The 23553-nt window shown below is 43.5% G+C and overlaps 1 protein-coding gene across 2 annotated transcripts in view; it reads right to left on the reverse strand.

Moving 5' to 3' along the window:
- Positions 1–23553, reverse strand: part of Lrrc1 (leucine rich repeat containing 1) — a 113772-nt gene that overhangs the window by 16514 nt on the left and 73705 nt on the right. For both annotated transcript variants that reach the window (XM_034509192.2, XM_076937919.1), the window contains exons 4-10: positions 23102–23191; positions 10733–10789; positions 10494–10557; positions 10061–10135; positions 7807–7951; positions 5145–5263; positions 3904–3987 (exon numbers count right to left, since the gene is read on the reverse strand). In XM_034509192.2, coding sequence (XP_034365083.1) covers positions 3904–3987; positions 5145–5263; positions 7807–7951; positions 10061–10135; positions 10494–10557; positions 10733–10789; positions 23102–23191 — 634 coding nt within the window. The remainder of the gene's footprint in view (positions 1–3903; positions 3988–5144; positions 5264–7806; positions 7952–10060; positions 10136–10493; positions 10558–10732; positions 10790–23101; positions 23192–23553) is intronic.

Raw genomic sequence — 23553 nt, forward strand, 5'->3', positions numbered from 1 at the left:
CCAGGCCAGCAAGCCCCAGGGACCCAACAGTCTCTGTTTCTTCAGTGTTGGGTTACACACTGAGCTTTTTAACAAGGACTCCAGAGACTGAACTCAGGTCCTCATGCTTGTGAGACAGGCATTCCACCCACTGAGCCAGCTCTAGCCTTGTCAACTGTTTCTTTTATGATTTATTTCCTCTTTCAAATTTAGGAATGTATTCTCAGTCTTCAGATCTTATGGTCAACTGTAGTTTATTCTACTATGTATAGGTTCTATATTCTACTTACTATCAATAGTCTTAAACTGAAAGGGCAACTCAGTCTAAAACAAACAAACTTAACATACAAAAGGCAAAAAGCTGTCTGTGGAATGAATACTCTATCACCACAGACATTTCTGAACATCAGAATACTTATAGGGAATTAATTTTTGTACACTGCCTGAATAAAACAAAAACTTTTATGAATGTTCTAAAAGTTCTACCTTTATTCCACCTGACCAAACAGGTATGATATAGTTGGGATACCTTTCTCAGTTTGATCCAATACAGACAAAAAATAAATAATAGGCAAACATATCCTTTGTATTCTAAACTCAGTCATATGCTCAATTTCTTTTGGTCAGAAGGTATTTCAAGGTAGCACTTGGCTGGGGAAGACTAAAGGTGCTGTCCTCCTGCACCATGTGATCACACACCAGCTCCTGCCTACGCTCTCCTCCGCTAACTCATCCCCATTCCCAGAGTGTACAAATGTAAGCCACAGAATGAGAAATAAAACACAGAGTAAGTGGCTGGGAGCTCAGATGCATGCCGGATGTAGCAAGCGAGCCAGGTGGAGCCTTTCCACCACAAGCTAGGATCACGTTGACAAAGCACAATGCAGTGACAGTGGATGAGACAGCAAAAGATGCCTTTCAGAGTCTCTGAGTGACTTACAGTGTAAGTCACAGAAAAGCATTTTTTTTTTTGTGAATAATCTCAACCAATATGAAAAACACATACTGATACAACAGACCGGGCCATGCAGTTATTAATAGAGAAGCCGTCCATACTGAACAATGAGGAACACACACGGAGAATTCAGCCAGGTAGAATCTTCATGCACTTATGAAGCAAACCGGGAAGTTGAGATGGAACTGTAGTCAGAACAATACTTACAAGATGACAAGTTTACCTGACTTTTCTAAAATTCCAAGCAGCTAACAATTAAGAAAACAAGAGACATTCATTGATTTCCACATGTTTACTACAAATAACACAATGAAACACAAACAGGATCCTTTACTGTGACCCAAACAGTACAAACATCTTCCCCTCAGTCATTTGGGGAAATAGATGGAAATGCATGCGGCTGGAGAGTAAGGAGACGGACAATATACAATACCATCAAATGAGACGACGACACAGTATAGGGAAAACTACAGGCCAAGCCAACCGCAGTTACACAGCTAGGGATTTGGGATGTAAAAACGGACTGGTTCTTGTTTTGGCTTAGATATACTATGTGTGCAACTCAACTGATCGAGAAAAAAGGTAATAACACATTTTTCAAAGAAAAGTGTAAGATTTGATGGAGTGGTATCAATCAGCACAGAGGTAGAGCTAGTTAGTGTTCACGCACAGACAGTCACAGGGCAGACCACACTAACTGTACACACCAGTGACCTGATACGCAGTTGGGGCACTGTGTACTGTAGCTATTGAGCCCCGATGAGACAAGCAGATCATTTCTCATGGGTACCAAGCTGTGACCCAGGACACAGCCAGACACGTACACTTGGTGAGTTTCTTTATCTAGGGGGGCGGAGCTGAAGATAAATCTAGAGAGACCTCACTCCTAAATATCAAAACGTTTCTACTTTATCAAGAGGCTAAAGAAAAAAAAAAGTATCCATTTTATTCACTCATAAAACCCTTTGTGCAAGGAAATCAATCAGAACGTCCCAGAAAATAAACAAAATGTGAAGGTGTAAATGCCTTAGAGCTAACTATGTTTTGTGGTGGACTTCACCAGACATAAAGGTGTTACAGAGGCACTGCTGGAGACTCACTCTCTTAAAACAAAGACGAATCACTGTTCAAATCGCAGTGGCAGCTTTATAACTCAAAAATCTGCAAAGTTCTTGGCTAAAATGTGTCCCTGGAGGAAAGGATTCACAAGAGATCCAGAGACACTGTGAGAATGCTGTCATTAAACCTCAAAGCACTCTCCTTAGCATCTGCATCAAAAACACCCCTATGCTGTATTATTGTTCTGAGCACACAGACTGAAGATCACTTGACCTTTCCTTACTTAATCAAGGTTTTCTACACTTTCTGAGCCGCACAGGTGAAAGGGCCAGGTTCCGTCTGAATCTCTTCCTTTGCTCTGGTTTTACTTGCTAGGCACAGAACTCAGAGATTGGGAGAGTCATTTTGGAGGTAAAGAGTGACCGGCCTCAGTTTCTGTGAACTTAGGGGATTGTCATGACTTCAAGAGACTGAGTGCCATAAACCACACAAGGTTAAGGAAGAAAGTGACACATATTCTCTCTCCTGCTGATTCTGCATCCAATCCCATCCTTATGCACAAGTGCTATTCTGTAAGGGGAGAAATCAGCGTTCACACTATCCGCTGTGTTTTGGTTTACAGCTTACACAGTAGAACCAAATGTTTTGATCAGCAGAGTCTTAGCTGTGTCTCAATTTGGCCAAGAGGTAGGCTTGGGTATTTCTGTTGGAGACAGTTTTGTTTAGATGTGATAGCTCATGTTAAAGGTGTGTCTGATTATAAACATGCTGTGTTTTTAATCTGTATCCTGTTGCTTCCACTCAGGAAAGTTATCCATCTTACCCAGAAGAATCTGGACCCTGTGAGCAGAGAACCAAGTCGAGAAAGGAAAAGAGGAAGCCCACACACCCTGTACAGTAAGCAGCCCTAGGAAAAGAAATAGGTGGGCTTCAAGTTCTGCCTGATTAAATACCAACTCTGAAATTATTCCAAGACAGACGGTGGAAGGGTCACAGCAGCGAAACATGAACAAAACTGAATCTGGCCAATGATCAAATCGAGGAAAGAGGATTTTTATATGAGAACTCCAACAATCAGGAAGTCCCACCAATGGTCTGTCTAGTCAATAAAGGGAAACGTGAGGACCATAAACTCAACCTTTGACTGTTACACGCATTAAAAACAACAAAAGGGGAAGAAGCCCAGTCTCACTCCTTCCAGTACAGCTCTCCCAGTCCCCACCAAATGTAAACCTTTCCATAAAGGGGTACTATATACCTCCACACCTCATGCTCTGTGGGGTCTCTCTTTGGTCAGCATTTCCACCTCCTCTGATGGACTTTAAAGGCTCTGAAGAGCCTAGAGTTCCTCTGGGCAGTGGAAAGTGACTGTCTCTTTGCACTAGAGGGGTAGATGGTGTGAGAGGAGGAGGGTGGTGACATGGGAGGAAGAGGGGGTGACGGTGGTGGAGAAGGTAGCTTCCCGCTGGCCTTCCTCTGTAGGAATACCTTTGTAAAAGATCCCGATGCAGACATTAACATGTCCTGGTCTAAATCTCTGCTGAGATATGGGGCTGTACGGAGGTCCACTTTTATAAGCACAATAAAAGCGGTTAAATGTGACAGTTAAACTCAAAATCATCCACATTCTCTGGCAAACTCCCAAATTATCCACTTCTGTCAATAGAGTCATTCTTGTCAGATCAAAACATCAATCTCTTTCTTCTATTTAAATTTTATCAATGTGCCTTTCTCAACTCTTGGATTCAGTCCTCCAACCAAGCTCATACTCGCGACTTTAAATGTTCCATAATCTATTAAACATTAAAAAAAAAAAAAAAACCAAAAAAAAACAAGCCAATGCCCATGGACATTTTTGATCCTTCACATGTAATAATTACTACCATAGTTATTTCTTTAGCAGCACCTACCTCTTTTGGTAACGACACTAATTTATTCCTGTCTGCATTCAAGTTGCTCAGCTTCTTAAGTTTTCCAATGCTCTTAGGTAAAGTCTGTTAAAATAATACTTTTGTTATTAACTGATCACTAATTTTCTTAACTTAGCTCAACAGAAGAAGCAATTATTTACAAGAACTTTAAAAGTATCAGCAAAAGAAAATACTTTTTGAGTTTCCCAATGGTCACTTACGGAAATGTAGTTAAGTGTTCTGAATTTCTGTTGATATGAGCGTACGTTTGAAAGAAAATAAGTAAAAGGCAGAGACAGGGAAAGGTGACGCTCTTCCACTCAGGCAAGTGTGTATTCACACGCTCAGGGATTATACCTGTCCTGCAGGCATACCAGAACACTACAGGCGGATAGCGGCTTTCCGTGTGAAGGCCGCGGGGGCAGCAAGACCACAGTGGGCATGAAGAAAGCTAAGCAGGGCTGGTGTGCACCGCAGAGCCTCCAGCAGCAGGCTGAGCTCACGGGGGCTTCCTAACATCACAGAGGAATCTGAGGGTGACTACTGTTATAATTTTAGTTGTAAGCCTAAAACCACTGCTAAGGCAGGAATGATCAGGGGACCTCTGCCAGGTCCAAGTTCTCGCTCTTCTTAGGCTGTCTCTCACTGCTCTTCCCACCTAAGGGAAAACAGTTCCTTTAACAACACAGAGGAAGTGAGAAGGAGGGAATGCAGAGGACAGAAGCATGACCAAGGGGACAGTGAAGACAGTGCACAAGACAACTGCAGCAGAGGAAGAGGAGATGAACAGAGGGCCTGACAGACAAGTGGGGGGGGGGCTGGGGCAGGAAGGGAGCGGACAGCAGAGACTGGCTGCCACTGTGCTGCTGACCACCGCGGACAGGTGGTGTGTACACTCTTTGCCCCTGATAGGGAAAGGAGGCTTGGTCAAAGTGTGAGTCTGAGCAGCTGCCTCCAGTCCTTGTTTTTAGGATGCAGTTAGCAGTGGTTTTCTTCAAAGTTTTCAGACACCTTCCTCCAGCTCAGAGGACAGAGTAGTCTAAGCATCCATCCCCCAGGGCTTTCCCGGGGGAGTCACCATTTCCTCTCCTGGGTAGACTCAGACATCCTGCACGCGTGCAGCTTACAAGTAAGTTTCACAGGGGATGTGTGTGGCCTGAGTTTAGTAAGCATACACACTCTGAGTGTGGAGCCAAAACACTCTCCACTTATGTAACTAAGGTCCGTCTTCAGGCACTTACCAGGAGCCGGTTTTCTGTAAGAACTAATTCCGTGAGATTTTCACAATCCCCGATTGCTTCAGGCAACTGTGTGAGCCTGTTCTGATCCAACTTCAAGATTGACAGCTTCTTTAGTTTCCCTACAAGAATGTCATTTAAACTCATTAGCCGTGATTCTTTGCCTAATCACCACTTGGGTTTGGTTTTTTTTTTTTTTTTTTCTATCTGCTATTCGTTTTCATTTTAAATAATTACTTGTTTTCTCTTCATCCAGCTTTTCAAACTGATACTGTTAACAGTCTCATTTAGATCACTAAAGGTTGAGAGTCAGAGTAATTTCTTCAGCGCATCAGAAAGTCAGTAATTACAAACAAATCATTTGCAAGGGCTAACTGAAAAGACTTGAAAGACAGAAAATTTCATGAAGGACTAACAGTTGTCTACTGATGCGCTCTTAAGAGTTTTGTGGATGGAAGGGACCCTCATCTAATTCATCATCCTGACTACAACAACTCAGTGAAGACCCTAATGGAAGTAGCTCCGCCTGTGCAGAAAAGGCAGACACTCTAAAGAGCTTCTAAACAGGAAGTCTTGACAGATGCCTGCAGGACAGAGCAAAGAAGGAGGCTAACAGCCACCTCCAAGTCCCCAGGAAAAAGAGAAGGAAATCAAAATACATTACATCATTCAGGTCCCTCCTTTCAGCTGACGTCAGGGAAACAAACAGCACAGGCACCCTCCACTGCCTACTGAGATCCTAGCATGAGACCTTCCCCAGGGAATGAGAAGATCCCAGATAGAAACATGAAGCTGGGCAGAGAAAAGTGACAGAACTATCTGACCTTGGGCAGAGCCATGGGACAAAGAAGGACTAGTCACCAATTAGCTCGTTATGTAGCATAATCAATAACATACTAAGTGCCCTGTGGATCTCCACAGGCCCTTGCTATCAGGAGACATGCTGGTATTACACAGGGACAGTGCAGCTTGACAGGTCTCCTTAACCCCATTCCCAGCTGGAGGCTCTACAGCCTGAAGAGATCAAGTGAATGAGGTACTTGTTTCTCCAGGAAGAATCACAAAGTAATTTGTAGCAATTATGTCTGTTTTTCTTAAAGCTTTTCAAGTGAAACTGAGATTTGTGATCCCTAGCAGGCTGCCCATCTGAACTACAGGACACACTGAGCCTGCTACAGAGGGCCCTGCTACAGACAGCCCTTGAACGCCCACAGTAGGCCAGCTCCCCTCTGCCAATTCCTTCTATTCCAAATCCAGTCTCTATAGCACATGATGCCATATATGATTCTGAATGACCTGTTCTACAAAGTCAAAATCCCCATCCGCTTTTAACTGGTACTAACCAAATGTGTCGGTAGCCTAGCTAACTGCTGTCATCAGTAATTGCTTTAATTATGACCTTAGCCACACTCTTTTTTACAATCTGTGATTAGACATAGGTCCTTACAGGCATGAGGGAGTACTGTAATGGGGATACCCTGCATTTTATACTCTGTCTCTCTCCCTCTCTCCTGTGTGCATGCATGCGTGCATGTGTGTGTACATACATGTGTGTGTACATACATGTGTGATTAAAATTCCATTTTAATCATTTTTATTAATTTTTAATTTATTGATTCTGTTTTCAAAATTTCTAGATTATATATAACTTTCTATCTGAGAAATTCAAACAAATGAACAACAACCAAAAAAAAAAAAAAAAAGCACATTAACAGACATTTTTTTTTCTCACAGGATTAACAGTGCATACAAGGAAAACATTATAGAAACTCTATTTAAAATAACAAGCCCAGGACCTTGTTTATTAAGACAAGACAGAGATATGATTTAAAAAAACATTTTCTCACAGCTTAAATAACACATTTTTCTATCATATACTGTACTAACTTCTCACACTGGTCTAAGTTCCTTTATAAGAAAAAAATAGGGTGGGTGTGGTGTGGCCTTCAATCTCAGCATTTGGGAGGTAGAGGCAGACAGATCTCCATGAGGTTGAGGCCAACCTGCTCTATATAGCCAGTTCCAGTACAGCCAGAGGTAAGCATATAATAAGACGCTGTCTCAGAGTAGGAGAGGAGGAAGGGAAATAGGGAGGGGGTGGGGGCAGGGGGAAGAGAAAGGGTGATAAAAGAAAAGAGACTTCCTGGATTATTTTGAAAGGAAATACCAAAGGATGGTTAAAAGATCTCTCCTAACATAGTGGAAAAGGCTCAGCTCTACCGCTGCCCCCTTTAAAAGCACCTCCCCAGTGCACTCTTACCAAGAGGCCCAAACCCAATGAAGAACTAAATTTTAGTGATGTCTGAGTTATGCCCTCATGAACTGTTTAGGATGCTGATATGAGACGTTCTGGTGACTGTTCATTTGCCTGAAACACGTCCTCTTATTTTGACTAATCGCCTTTATAATTATGGACAAAGATAGATTATGAGTCAGCCCTTGAGACTCATAATACTGTAGGTTTTGCCAAACCAGGATGAACAGATAGATGCATTTGAAACTTATACTGCATTAAATAGTCACTGCTTTCCTTCTTTAAAAACAAGAAACCTGAGGAGCCACATTCCCAGCACTGAACAGAGAGAACCAAAGAATTACAGAGTGAGTTCTAAAGCCCTAGAGGGCAGCAGGTAGAACTCGGTGTCTGGTACTAGCCAATACTCACCAATGCCATCAGGAATTGTTTCTAGTAAGTTCTGGGAAATGACTAAGTCTGTCAAAGAAGTCAGGCCACTGATTTCTTCAGGAAGTCTTTCCAGCCTGTTTTCAGAGACATCTAGGCAGAGCAGGTTCTTCAGATTCCCTATCTCCTGTAGTAATAGCACAGAAAGAGGAACACATGCTTGAAGCTGGCACAGCACAATGGAATTTGCTATGGGAATTTTTCACACCCAAACCGCAGGTTCACACCCCAGGGGCAGGAGCAGAGAGCACATAAGAGCTGGAGGATGGGATGGGTGCCCAGAAACACTGTCCTCTGAGTGTGCACTCGAGAGCTCGGTCACATGTGGCTACCTGCACAAGATGAAGCTGGGCAAAACTCAAGCACAGACTGGGCAGGGCTCTCAAAGCCCCGCCCCGATGAGGAGCTACTGGCAGTGGATGGCGGCTGGGGAAAGGGTCATTTTCTTTGGGAATGTGGCCCAACGGTGGGGAGCCCCACACCCGTGTGCATATGGGCAGCATTGGACTCGGTGAGTCTAAAAGGAAAAGGAAATAAAGAAAACGCAGGATGAAGGGAGTTGGAGGAAGGGAGCCAAGGGCGATATGGTCAAAATATAGTGTATGTATCTGTATGAAGAACTGTCTTTAAAAATCCTCAGGTCTTGGGCTAGAGAGACGGCTGTGTGATTAAGAACAGGGGCTACTCTTCCAGAAGACTTGGGTTCAATCCCTAGCACCTGCACGCAGGTATATGACCATCTGTAACTCCAGTCCCGGGGGCTCCCAATACCTTCTTTCAGCCTCCAGGGGCCCTAAACAACATGACAGATAGCCATACATGAAGGCAAAACCACTTACACATAAAAATACTAAAATGAGATAAGATCATTTAAGGTCTCAGTTCTAAGAATGTTACTGTAGCACCAATCGAGGCATAAATACATGAGTAAATTTCTGGACCCCTTTCTGACAAGAATGATAAACTATATGAATCACAGCCAGAGGGTGTGAAGGTGACTTTGGGTTTAGTGCACTTGATATATAGGCAAATGAAACTTTTCAGTAAGCACTTACAGACGGATCCACTGGAGTTCCGATTCCTTTGTGGTTAGAATGCCGTGGCACATGGTCATTTACACACATCTACACAGACACACACTGTCCCCTTTTATTGTCAGATGGCTAGTATTTTACTACACTCCTGACATTTCACAATATTCTCTCCCACCCAAGAGTTCTCTCCTCAAGGATTCTACACAGGCTCCAGTGGAATCTACATATCAGTTAAAGGCTACAGCAAGTTGCTTATCTGCTTCTCTTTCTGAGCTTCTGCTCGAACCTCAGAAGTAGAGTCTAATTAGTCTCTCAGCTCTCTTAGTCAGTAAGTGACATCACCGTAACCTTGGCAGCGTTGAAACAGTGAGAACTCAAATTTTAGATGAGTGCTTCCTTCTGACGTCAGACTTCCTGGCCTTGATCTGTCACTCCCCACCCACAACTCACAGCCCCATCACTGCTGGGCCAAACAGTCAAGTGGGCAGTGTGTAAATTGTTTTAAAATATGGCCGCCCACACGCCCACACTGTGAAAGGCACAGAGCCTTTGAGCACTCAAGATTCAAACCCTGCGACAGAGGACGGAGTAAGCATGGGGAAGGAGCATCTGTTGCGAGGGGGAGGCTTTTCTACAGAGAATTTCTCATCTGATCTGTCTGAAACCACACCTGCCTGCTGGACTCCACTCAGGTGACTGCCCAAGGCCCACCTGGTTCGTCTAGAACATGAGTCTCGCAGGTGTCAACAGCAGAGGGTCGACTAACCACGTGGCACACCAGTTCAAACTGAGTGCCCTGAGGGCACCGGGAGCTCTTAATACTGCTTCTACACCAACCACCACAGGAACATGCAGTCACAATTACCCGAAAGCACTTGGGCACATCACTAACCAATAACAGAGATTTACACTGCCAGAATTATGGCTTCTCTAATTTACAGATCTGCTGGGCTTGAAGTAAGTTATACTGGGCAGTAAGGTGAGAAGAAAGACTTATACGTCTTTAGAGGTGGGCTGTACTCTTCCATCTCCCTGTGGCAGGACGCACAATGGTGAAAACTCAAGGCCTGTCTCCTAATGTGCTTTTCAAACAATGCTTTTTGTCCTTGTGATCCCCTAGAAAGACCCATAGATGCAGAGAGCACACACAGTTTGCTGTTTCTGCTCTACACTTTCAGAGACGCACTGACATTCCCACCGACCTGAGGTAATTCAGACAGTTGATTTCCATCCAACCAAAGATCCTTCAGGTGTAGGAGCGCCCCAATTGATTCTGGCTGAAACAAAAGGTAACATTATAGTAACAAGGTCCCAGACCGCCATCTTCCGTTATGAAAGGAAGACTCATCAGATGGGAATAGGGTACCACAGCTGGGTTAGTTGTTACCGCTCTCGTTTCAACACTGTCCCTGAAACTGCCCCAAACCTAGAATGCAAACCCATGCTCTGGATCTCCAGTCCTGACCCTCCCCAAACCACATTTCCTAATCACTGTGAACTCAAGTCCATTTCTTCAGTGTCTGAAGCTGAAGTGGCTCCAAGCTACGCCTGAAGAAACACATTTCCAGCGACTCCTCCAAACCATCTATGATCTTAATGACAGAGAAGCATCAAATCTCTAGGATACATACTTACCAAATTACAGATTTCATTGTTTCCTAAATCAAGTTCTTCTAGTCTCCTTAGTTGGGTTAGAGAGCTGTCAAAAGAACCAACAAGAAAAACACTCAGAGAGACTCAAGGCACACAGGAGGACTAACACGCTTCCTTTCTTGGACTAGTTTCTAAAAGCATGTCATGCATTTGGATGGAGCAGGAAGGACTACACTTCCAGTCACTGCACAAAATCCCACCTTATTTCCCCAGAGACTCACTCAGGAAGATAGGTAAGAAGATTCTCTCTCAGTTCCAGTGAAGCCAGGTTATAGAGACTAGAAATGCAAAGAGGAAACTGGTGTTAAGAAAACGCCTTCCATATTCCCAGTCTCCCTCCACTGTCCATATCTCCCACACGGCGCTCTTATTAATTAAACCTTTTCCAGTTACTCCTCAGGATAAAAATATTTACCACTACCACCCAACATACCCTTTACTTCCCAAGTTTCCATAAAATGGCATTAATAAAAGTACAGTGTTTTAACCCACAAATCCCTTATACATTAGATATGAGAAAATAACTAAGCCACTAAGGATGACTGCTCCCTGAGCTAAGACAGCAGTCAACTGAGCCTCTCAACTTCAAAATGTTAAAAATGTGCTGTCATAAGAAGAGTGGTGCCTGTAATCTCAAGGGGCTAGGAGTTCTTCCCACTAACAGTGACCGATCATGCCTGCTGTAAAGCAGAGTGTCTTAGTCTGTCCGATGAGATGGCTCAGTGCATGAAGGTATTTGCCACAAAGCATGACAACAAGAGTTCACGCCCCCTCCCCCAGGATCTGCTGGTGGAATGAGAGAACCAATTCCTGCGAATTGTTTTCTAACCTTCACTGTGGCATGCTGTATGGGGTTGGTCTTGTGCTGCTATGTATTCAAATGCTAAATACTGACCCCCAAGATCTGGTTGCACCCCAGTCAAGGAGATCCTTATGTACACCAAATGATGCTATCTCTGCCTCCCAAGTTATCCCTGGCTGTTTAATAAAGATGCCTACAGCTTGGGCTAGGCAGAAGAGATGGGATGAAGGCTCCCCAGCTTGGGGTTCAGGCAGGACCCACGAGGAGAGTGAGGAGGAAAAAGAAAGGAAATCGCCATGGGGTAGGTGAATCATGAGGACATGACCCTGAGGGATGGCCTGAGGGAGTAGGAGCAGCCCAGGTGGAACATGGCAAGTGACATCATGGGGATCATCACAGGAAAGGAGACAAAATAGCACAGAGGGTTGATATCTGCTCAGCTCTAGTGCCTTTAAGCTTATTATAAATCTAAAGGCTCTGTGTCTCTTTATTTGAGAACTATATGGTCTAACCTCTAATACATAGATAAAGGTCACAAGAGTGTGTAGCCAGTCCCCATAATAATAATAATCACGACAGTATGCCCCAGTTCAAATAATTGTGATAAATTATAAATGATATGTCTTATATTTTATTAGCTACAAATATATTAATTTTTTTAAAAAAAACTAATTAAACTAAGGTGTCTCATCTACAGAAGTCAAGTAAGTGCTCTACCCCATGGCCATCAACCACCAGGGAAAATGCATCCCTTTAATTTGTTCAGGATAACATATTAGGAGGCTCTGACCACACAGCTGACTTAATATTGTAGCTATACTTACAGTGCTCTCATCTTTACTAAACTCCAGAATGGTGCTCTTTGCAGCAAGACTCTCATCCTTTCATATATAAGAGATCCAATCAGAACACCATGGAACAGGCAAACTCTCTCCCCTGACAATCATCACCTGGGACAGTCAGTACGTTACTAGTACAATCCCCACATACTGAGCCAACTGAGCACTGCGTGGTGCAGAGTCCATAGAGTGGCCCAACCTTCAGCTCACAGGTATGTAGGCTCTGTGCCAACCCCAAGTAATTCTGCTAATATTACTTTAGCAGCATGTAGATTTGGAGGGATTTTATTTCTCAGCATACAGGAGTCAGAAGGTACATCAACACTAATCTGCGGTAATCTTTTACTCTCTGTCTTTTCAACAACAACCAATAACACTAGGACCACATGGGCTAAAGGGCTGCTTTAATGCCAGAAAGCATAAATATGATAAACCTACTGGTTCAGACATGTATCTGTGCATACATAAATTCTCAACATTTGTTTGCCAAAAATATTTTAACTGTACTATGGACTGTTTAGATTCTCTATCCTGTCCAGTTAAAACTGAGCAACGGGCAGTGATTCAGACATGACTCAGCAGTGAGGACGACACTGCTCTTCCAGAGGACCTGGGTTCACTTCCCAGCACCCACATGCTAGTTCACAACAGACTCTCCATTCTCTTCTGGCATTCATGGGCACTGTGTGCATACAGTGCACACTCATAACACCCGTACACATAAAAATAAAACATTTAAAACCGAATAGGAGGGTTCATCAAAGGACAAAGCAAACAGATAGAGCTGTCAAATGTACATGATCAAAGAAAGCCTAACTCCTTGCTTTAAATAAGCAGTCATGGATTTCATCCCAGTGTGCTCCCTAGAATTCAGCTAGAATGGAACTAGCTGGAAGTTCTAGTTTTACTTTCTTTCGGTGACGTGTTCCTGTGGAAGTACTGCCATGAGGGCGGGGGAGATTGCTATCCAGCCCTGACCTGCACAATGCTAATAATTACACCACAAAGGAAAAGCAAAGGTTTGATTTCAGAGACATGTGTTTATGTCACTGCACCAGTGCTATCGGAAAGGTGGTAAGCCCCGTGTTCACTTAAGAGTTTAAAAAAAAAAAAAATCACTGGTTAAATTGTCATTTTATCAATTCAACACTCATTGCTTTCATATCTACTTTGACAAACTAAGGACTGACCTGCTGATACAAGGAAGAAAAGTCCTTTGCTTCAGAAATTTCACTTACTAGGCATCATCAAATGCACTTTAAGATTTTTAAAACTTTTGAAATTTTTTTAATTATGTGTCTAGGTTTGTACACGGGTGTGCAATTGCACGCAGATGTTCACAGAGACTAGAGGATGGCATCAGATCCCATGAAACTGCAGTTACAGGAAGTTCTGAACTGCCTGATGGCGGGTGCTGGGAACAGAACTTGTGTCCTCTGCAAGAGCAATACATACCTTAACTACCAAGCCACCACTCCAGACCCATCAAATGCACTTGAAAGCTGTTATTTACAGTTTTGAGTCTGTGTTGCACCATGTTTCTGAAGCTATCTGCACATGAAACACAGACAGGAGCCTAGACGGGAATGAGGGTGCCTCTCACACCACTTCTGACTGGATTGGTCACAACCACCTTGTGGGCAACATTATGACAACACAAATGGAAGACTGAGGTATCCTGTGTCAGGAGGATGGAGAGCCATGGTTCACCCTGGCCCCAAGCCGGGCAGTATCCTCCCACTGGACTCGTCAGGCAGCTTGAGCTCACAACTAGCTGACAGTTCCCAGTTAAACATTAAAACCTCTTTTCTTGCTTACCTAAAGTATATAAATATATATGCACGTACACAAACATATACATAGTTTAAATGCAGTGATTCCACTTGGGGTGAGAATACACCCCTCAGGGGTCATTCACTAACAAAACCCCAAGTGCTAGGCATGGGGAGTCTCTTTTCCAATGGTTGGTCAGGGGAGTCTAAGAAGAGTACCAAAATTGTACAGTCTATGGCTGTTCCTCGTGGTTGCCTCCTGGAACTCAAAGGTAACACCCTACTGCTGAGACAGCGCACACTTCAGGCACCGGATGTGGAGGAATTGAGCTGGAACTGACCGGAAAGCCTCCTCCCTGAGGATTAATGCTCATATCTACAGGTGCATCGATAAGCTTCCAATGGGGAAATCAATCACTAGCCCTACACTGCTATAAAGCCTCCAAACTGCAATGGCTGGCTGGACAACATGTCTCCAAGGGTCCAGTTGTGGCATTTATATCTTAAGGGTAACCAACCACTGTCTAGGTGGGCTGAGTCACTGTCAACTGGAGGGAATTCATGTCTAACTCTGTAAACCTAAGACACCCACCCACGGCTTGTGAGGACCCTTGAGGAGATCCTATTACTAGCAGCATCCTTCACCAGTGTAATACTACATCTGTAAGTAACTATTAACTCTTAATCCTCCACAAATGACACATCTACAACATGACCCCTATACTGAAGGCTCAGGGGATACAATGAGAGAGGGGACAGAAAGACTGGAAGAGCCCGAAGGACCAGGATGGCTCTACATATGACAGAGAAGCTGCATGGTACCTAATCAAGATCTGACAAGCACACTACCTGTTGGCATGCCAATGCAGATGGGAGGAAATCTCCAAAGGACCCACCCTTAGATAAAGACCTACAGACGATTAATGGCTGCTGAAAGAGAGAAAATCAGTCTTGTTCAGGGATGAGAACCCATAAAATGTTCAATCTCCAGTGGTCAGCCCTAAACAGAAATGCATACACACAGGAGGAGTTCTCAGCAGAGAGAGAGAGAGAGAGAGAGAGAGAGAGAGAGAGAGAGAGAGAGAGAGATTTTTTTTAACAGGGTGTATGTGTGTGTGTGCATAAGAGGGGAGGATTGGAGTTGTAAATTCTGAAATTCTGAAAGGAAGCAGAGGAACTTGGGAAGAGTTGGAAGGGAAAAGATTAAAAAATATGTAAATACAGCACTTGTGTACAGAATTTTCAAAAATTAAAATACTAAATTAAAAACAAATAATATAATTTAAAATTCTCCTTAAATGAAAGTACATGGCATACTTATCATGCATATTTAATACCCAAGCAAAACCATTACTAAGATGCCTACAAATTTGAGGCAGAGTTCCTACCCTAAACGGGACCCCACCCCCAACCCCAAAGCAGCTCCTAGTTTCTACGTTTTGGGAGGGGGAAATGCGGACAGAAAAGACACAACAAGGATGTAGACTGAGGTAACCTGGGTTAGAATGCTACGGATGCTTGTCACCCCTGCTGAGAGTCTCCTGAACACGTGCAGTTATTCAGGTGCAACATCTCACTCCGAAGTAAAGTTAGACTTATACTTGCTGCTAACACATGTACAAATAACAGCCTTCCTGGGATAAAGGCTCCCAGCAATTAAAAATAAAGATTTGAACATCATAATCATGTATTAGATATGCAACCTCATGATGAAAACCACTGTAAGTCAGAAAGGCTCAAATCCTGGCCTGTTTGGTTGAGATATTCCATTACTGGGTCTCAATGGCTTCTAATACACTGTGTCTGTTATGCTGATTAGGGCTGAATACATTTTTCCTTTCAAATTTACAGGGCTTGAGACATCCCCTTGTCCGTAGTTGGGTACGTTACAAAACGCAAGCCCAGTCAGTGTCTGCAAAAACCTCACGGTACTCACCTCCTACCACTGAAATCCGGGAAGTCAGACCCCAGGAAGGTAAGGCGCTGGCACGGTCATTTTATACCTTAAGTACAATGTAATTCATGACTCATAAAACAAGGGACAGCAAACAAAGAAAAGGCTTTAGCTAGATTCTCTGTCCTCCTTCCCTGAGCCCAAAACTCAGTATAATCTGGACAAGCCATCCTCAGTCGGAGAACAGTGGGCTACCTGGAAACCACCATGGGCTGGATTCCCATTAGCATCTTGTCTTAGAATGTGCTAGACCCAAGTACAGGACCTACCAACCCACGATGGAACACGATTCTCCAGACTGCTGTGGTGGCGTGGACACAGCACGGGATCTGTGTAAAAGCAGGTAGACACTAATACAGAAACCAATCTCTTTCCTTGTCTCCCAGGACACAGCATTAATATAGTCTCTGCTCCCACAAAGACAGCAGAGTCAAGCAGCCTCGTCTGTTACAGAACCTACAGAAGAATGTGCTACTGAGGAGCAAGGCGTGAGAGCACCCGTCTTTAGTCCCAGCACCCAGGAGGCAGAGGCAGGCAGATCTCTGAGTTCAAGGCCAGCCTGGTCTACAGAGCAAGTTCCCGGACAGGCAGAGAAACCCTGTCACTCTCACACACACACATGCACACGCACACCACACGGACGAAAAGGTAAAACTGTGCTAAGAGAGAGGTGCTGCTGGGCTGGGAAGGGACTGTAGGCGAAAAAAGCTGTTCAGTTCATGCTCTGAATCGGGACAGCAGGGAGACCTCAGCGTGCATCTGTTACTTCAGTAAAGGACGCTGCTGCCAACATGAAGACCAAGCACTTTTAATAATGTATAAACATGATGAAAGTCAGATACTTAACATATATAAAGTATTAATTTGTAACAATTCTACTAGTACTAATGGTATTGGCAATTTACTCCATGATGTATATTATGACCGCTGCTTTTCAGGGAAAGAAGCTGAGCAATGTCTCACACGACTGCGGGGTAAAAGGCCAGGCAGGGTTCACTGAGAGTCTGCGCTGCATCTGCTCCAGTATTCTGGAGCTGGGGAGTGAGCCTTGTGAACTGGCAATGTATATACATGTATGTCCATTATATATATAAAGACAGTATATACATATACATACGTGTGTGTGTGTGTGTGTGTGTGTATATCTTTTAAAATCCACATGCTTAGTAAAAGGTTCTCTTTCCCTACTTATTCCTTTCTAAAGCATCCTCACAATTACTTTTCAAAAGTCTTCTCAACTAGAATTTTTCTTTATTCAAAGATAAGCAGGCATGACTCCAGTCTTTTTTAAAGGGTTAAAAACTACCTCTGTGTGTGTGTGTGTGTGTGTGTGTGTGTGTGTGTGTGTGTGTGTGTGCACGTGTGCACCTCCCTGGATTTATATTCACTATGTGTGTGCATACGCCTGCACAAGCTAGAAGAGGGCACCAGATCCCCTGGAACTGGAGTTACAGGTGCGTGTGGACTGTCCGTCACGTGGGTACTGAGAATTGAGCCTGGATCCTCTGCAAGAGAAAACGGTGCTCGTAGGCAACGAGCCCTCCCTCACCCTGCCATACCGAACTGGAAACTGGGTTTTTCCCATGGGTTTTTCCTCAGCACATCTTGTCTTTTTTTTTTTTTTAAACCTTGTACATACTGTATTTTTAAAACTGCTGCAGTGCCTCATTACCCACACAAATCTTAATTTTAAAAATCATTCCCTATTAATTAATAAGCATCTCATCTTTCAACTTCGATTCCTGGCAAGTTAAATTTCTGTGCAGTCCTGCTGGAATGGCCTCACGGTCCTGTAGGACACACAAACTACATCATCTTGCCACTAGCACTACAGCCCTGCCTTCACGCAGCGGCAGGGTACAAAAGCTAGGGAGCCTGCCGGGAAGCGGAAGCATGGGAAGCAGGGCCCCCTGGCTTGATACAGTTCAGAATAGCAGAGTAGAAGTCACACTCTCTAAGTCAGAATGGAGGCTGACTGTATTTTTAGGATTCTATTTCAAGGGGTTGAATGAATGGTTATTTTGAGAAATTTATATTCTTTTCAAACTGTTTTAAATACTCTTTTAAATCCAATTTGATTCTTCCAACTTTCATTACCAAATCATCTAGAAAATAGAATGAAAGATACTTAAACCAAACAAATGGCAATATATTGCAAAATCATATATATATAACATATAAATATATATAGTAGCAATTTGAGTGGAAAAAAAAAAAAACCCAGAAAACAATTCTGCTGGGCAAAGTATTTACCTTTGCCTTTGAAACAGTATTTGATAGCAATTCCCAAACCTCAAAAAGGAATTATTTAATATGACAGTTTTCTCAAAGCTCTTTCTCTTCTACCACACACACACACACACACACACACACACACAACGAGCTGCCCCGTGTTAGCTCTGTCAGCCACAGCCCTGGGGCTTACTTAGTTCAAGTCCACTGAAATCAAGGTCACCAGCTCCAAGGGCAGCACATACAAAATCCAACCAACATGTTCTAGCTCAGCCTGCCAGAGAACCCAAGGCCTGCCTACTCGTTCTATTTCTACCACCAAATTATCATAATTACATGTTTACTGATAGGAACTCTTCAGTGACCGATGTCTGTGCTGGGGACTACACTATCAGGACACAGACATGTCTGCTACTCTAAGCAAGCTACACTGTGAGGAGAAAATTTAATCAAAGAAGTACACTTAGGCTACCTTCCTTTTTATAGCATTCATTTAACAGCAAGTAATAGGAACTTTTCATGGCAGTTACACAAGTCCAAGACAAAGCAGCACGCTGCCCAATGCTGGACCACAGGCCTCCCAGGCCCTCAGCATGCTCTGCTAGTTCCTAATGGGGTCTTGTGTCCCGCAACCTTCAACCCCCACCCCACCTCAACCCCTATGCCACATCACTTGAGCACCCACACAGAGACTGTCTGCATGTGTCTGCTTGCTTGCCGGGAGCAAGTCATTTGGACTGGTGACCTCAGGGCAATTCACCAATTATTAAATTCCTTCTGGAGTGCACTATTCTGTGTTTTTAGCACATTTCTGCACAAGCTATGCAAACATTATTACTAATTCCTGAAAATGTCTACCTTCTTCAAAAGAATCAAAGTCATTCTTGCATGGACATGTTTTTAATTCTTTGGAGTACATATAAGTATAAGTAGGAGAGTTCATTAAAATTCAATCCTCAGTCTTCAAGCCTGTTCATACCCTTCAGCCTCCAACAACTGCCAGCTTCTTTCCTTTATAGACCTGAGCACACTTGTCACTCTGCATAGACAGGGTTGGATGGATGTGCCCTTTAGGGTCTGACTCTTCTTTTTTTAAAGTACAATTTCAAGGAAGGCTCATTCGTGTGGTAGCATGTAGCAGTACTGAATTTCTTTTGCAGTAGTTTACTGATGGATGCACATTCACCCATGGATCCAAGTTTGAGTGGTTTCTACCGTGAGAGTGTTCTTCAGAACACTGCTATGACCTCACCGACACATCTGTGTATGGACATGTCTTTAATTCTCTGGAGTACATTCGACTAGGAGAATAGCTGCGTTATGTGGGAACTGAGCTCAGTTTTGAGAGAGAACCTGCCCAAATGGCTGCAATTTTTCCACCAGCTGGACTTTTCCACCAGCAGTAGGTAAAGGTTTCAACTTCTCTCAACCTTCAGTGACACCTGCTACCGCCCACCCTTTAATAACCACCCAAGCAGCGGTAATGTGCAAACGCACAGAAAGACTCATGACCTAAAGCATTAAGACCATGGAAAGGAAGAACCAATAAATGTGCTTCCTGGGAGAAGGATGCGATTTAAAAACAGCAGTATCTGCAGGGAGCCGTGTGATCTGTGGCTGACTGGACCCTGACCATCCACAGCAACGCAAATACAAAGGTTATTTATCACCACTCTGCTGAAGACGCTAACGGCGCTCAAGGTGGCTGGTGCCAGCCTTGGGAGCAAGGATGCTGTGGTGAGAGAGAGCACACACGCGCTTGGGTAGTGCATGCCTCGCTGCAGCTGCCAGCAATACCTTACCCCATTCCCTACTTCCCTTCAGTGCACCAACATTATTAACACAGCTGCTCCCACTACACTGGAATGAGCTCTAAGCTTTCTGGCAACAAAGGCAGAGAAGTAAATGTGATAAATGTCAGAACTGTTACTAAAATGAGAAAAGCTTCCCACTCTTTGGCAGATATTTTTCCCTAAAAATAACTCCCTTTCTCCTTAATAGCTCCTTATATCAGAAAAAAACTAAGCAATACTAATAGATAATACTTATTCTTGGTGAGAAGCTGTACTTTTCATAGTTATTTCCTCATAACCACTTTTTATAGCAGCTGGGTCCAGGGCACTGCATCGGGACAGGCTGAATGAATGGTTGCGACAGAGCTTCCAAGAACTCTAAGCCCAGAACCTACCATGACTCGCTGTGCTGAAGGAATGAATCTCGTGTGCTCTGTTGTGTGTGTTCACCTAGCAGGTGAAGAGGAGTGCCAGCCAAGGTCCCTGCTGTTAATGGAGTCTCACTGATGCGGGTACATACACTGACTATGAACTTACAGTTGAACACCCAACACCTAGCCTTTTCTGTTTAGACACAGAACCAACCAAGGCAATTACAGTACAGGGAGGAAGTGACTGCTCAGGGAACCTGTGGGTCTGGAATTGAGCTCACCTCTACCAGTCACTACAGAAGGTGTGGCAAGACAGGAGGCTTCCAACCTGTACATGAAGAATAGACTTCAGCCAGTCTGGAAAGAGAGGGCACTGGGTGGATTTTAAGGTACATTTGTGTGAAAGGCTTTGGAGTTCTCTGCTTGGTCCATGCACAGATCTAAATCTGCATAGCACATGAAGATACAAAGTTCACAGGATGCCTGATACTCAGTCCCAGACTTAACTAGAAAAATGTCTGTGGTGGATTCTTCAAAACTAAAGCTGACCTGACACAAGGATCAGCAGAGACCGCCCAAGCACTGGTTATCACTTCTCAGATCGATCTGGGAAGACCTCAACGGAACTTACTAGAAGTCCAGAAAAACAGGCTTTGAGAACTGTCGCTACACAGCTTAGCTGTAGCAGTCTATAATAAAAGGATGCTCCCCACACACCTACAATATACCTTTATAGACCTTACACTTATTATTTTAAGTACAATACATTATGCGCCAACATAATATTCATATTAAGAATATGATAGGTCTTATTTCGTGGCCCTAGATACCCTGAAGCTCACTATGTAGACCAGGTTGGCCCTGGTGCTCACAGAGGTCTTCTGCTTCTGGGATTAAAGGTATGTACCACCACATTCAGCTAACATTTTATTAAAAATAAGAAACTCTACAATGTGTGCTCTACAATGCTGCCACGAGCACGAGGCTACTGATGCTTATTTTCTTTATGCACACACAGCACAGGCAATGCTTAGTCTGTCAAACATTCTGATTTACATTTGGTAACAAAACAAAAAGGCTAGGGGTTCCTCTCCCTTCGGGACTGTAAGATTAAAGAGGACACTCGGCAAAGGCAACCGTAGGCAGAACATTTTTGTGCAGTGTGTAAACATTATCCTTGTGTTATTCAAATGCTGATTTCTCTGCCCTCATATCTTGTTTCAATCCTGACATGGCATTGTAATGCTTATGTCAAGAGTCTCCAGTCTCAAGTCTGCATCAACAATTCTTGCTATTTAGTTTTTGCCTTGTCAATACATGCTGATCGTCCAATGACTAGGCAGAAGAGTGAATAGGGCGGAACTTCCACCACCTAGGGGAGGGAGAGAGGGAGAGAGATTGACATCTGCCACTAGGAGATAAGAGAAAAGAGTTCATAGAGTTCAGCTGGAGGATGGAAGGCCACAAATGCACACGTCATTGGGATCTTGGATGGGAGGTAGTCAGATTAGCTTATGGGATTAAGATAGATCATTAGATTGCCCAGGTATTGAGGTGAAGTTTGAAAAATAAATCTTGTCTCTCTGTGTTGCTACTGAGACCTAGCTAGGATAAAGAAATACAGCCACAGTATTAATTTACTATATACATTTATATTAAAAATAACATTTACAGGCAGGTGCCTCTGTTAAGTCACCATGCCAAATTTTACATTTTCATCTATTATGCAAAGGTTTTTGTTAAGGTTCTATTGATAAATTGCCATATTCCTTGCCTTTTTTTTCTTCCTTTTTTTCTTTCTTAAGGACTTTGAACATGGTATTTCTTAGCTGCTCATATTTCTTCTCTAGGGAACCCTCTGTTCTGTTCAGATCTATGGCCTATTTTTAATTGGGTCATTTTCCTGACTCTGTTCCTGGAGTTCTTTGTATATTGTGGACACTTATCTTCTATTAGCTGGCTCAGTTTCCTTCCCACTCTGTGAGCTTCCTCTTCACTCAGCTGATTATTTCCCTTGCTGTACAGGAACTTTTTAATTTTATGAGATGTCATTTGCCCAGTGTTAGCCTAAATTCCAGAACAAATGGGAATCCAGAATTTAATTCCCAGCACCCATCTCAAGCAGTTCTGGAGAGCCCAACACCCTCTTGTTGGCCACCATGGACACTCAACAAGTACACAGCATAGACACAGACAGAGGCGCATATATATATGTATACGTATATGTATATATATATATATACATATACATATATATACACACACATATACATATACAACCTCTGGAACAAAACAAAATTTTGAAGCAAATCAGACTTCTTACAAATAAAACTTAGCACCACAGTTAATAACCATTAAGATTTAGGAACAATAAGGCACTGCTGAAATGGCTCAGTGGTTAAATGCACACTTGCTAAACAAGAATGGGAATCTGGTTCCCAGAATTTATGTAAAAAGCTGGGTGCACCCAAAGGTATGCCTGTATCCCCAGAGCTGTGAGGGCTGGAAATGGGAAGCACTGGGGACGGCTGGGCACCAGTCCAGCCCAGGGCTCAGTGAGACCCTGTCTCAAAGGAACAGAGCAGAGAGTGATCGATGATAGAGCAGAACACCACAGTCCACTGTCCCCTGGCCTCCTCACACATGCAGTGTACACAGGGGAGCACAGATGGGCAGTAAATAACAAGACACAGGAGCAACTGGACACTCAAACGGAAGGCTGGCTTTGATCTTCCTTGAAGGTGACAACTGAAGAATGGACGACCCCTTGCTGTGTAAAAGCTGGAATGGTACAGAGCATGAGGCTGACAAGTCTGCAAAAACTTACTTTCCAATATTCTCTGGCAGAGACTGCAGCGAGATGTCATTTACAGAAAGACATGTTAAGTTCTGTAGTTCAGGGAAGCTCTCAGGCAACCTAAAACAACAACAGCGAATATGTTAACAAGTAAAGCAGCATACACCACCTACAGATACCGACTTCCCCCGTGTGCTGGCCGCAACAACTTCCTGCAGTTGCCTTCTATTATGGAATATTTGCCTTGTCTTCCTATGTGTACCACACCCATAAGCAATAACAGAGGGCTTTGTCCACCTTTTGTGGACAGGCCATGTAGATGATTACTGATAGGGTGATGCAAACACAATCCCAAAAATGGGTAGATGTGCATGGTCTAGTACAGACCTCTGCACTGATGGGTTGCCAGCCAAATGCTGCCTCTAACTTCTTTTTAAATTCAAGGTGTCACTCATTTAATATAATTTTATCTTTCACTGAAT

Source organism: Arvicanthis niloticus, chromosome 7, assembly GCF_011762505.2.
Source record: "Arvicanthis niloticus isolate mArvNil1 chromosome 7, mArvNil1.pat.X, whole genome shotgun sequence".
Taxonomy (NCBI): domain Eukaryota; kingdom Metazoa; phylum Chordata; class Mammalia; order Rodentia; family Muridae; genus Arvicanthis; species Arvicanthis niloticus.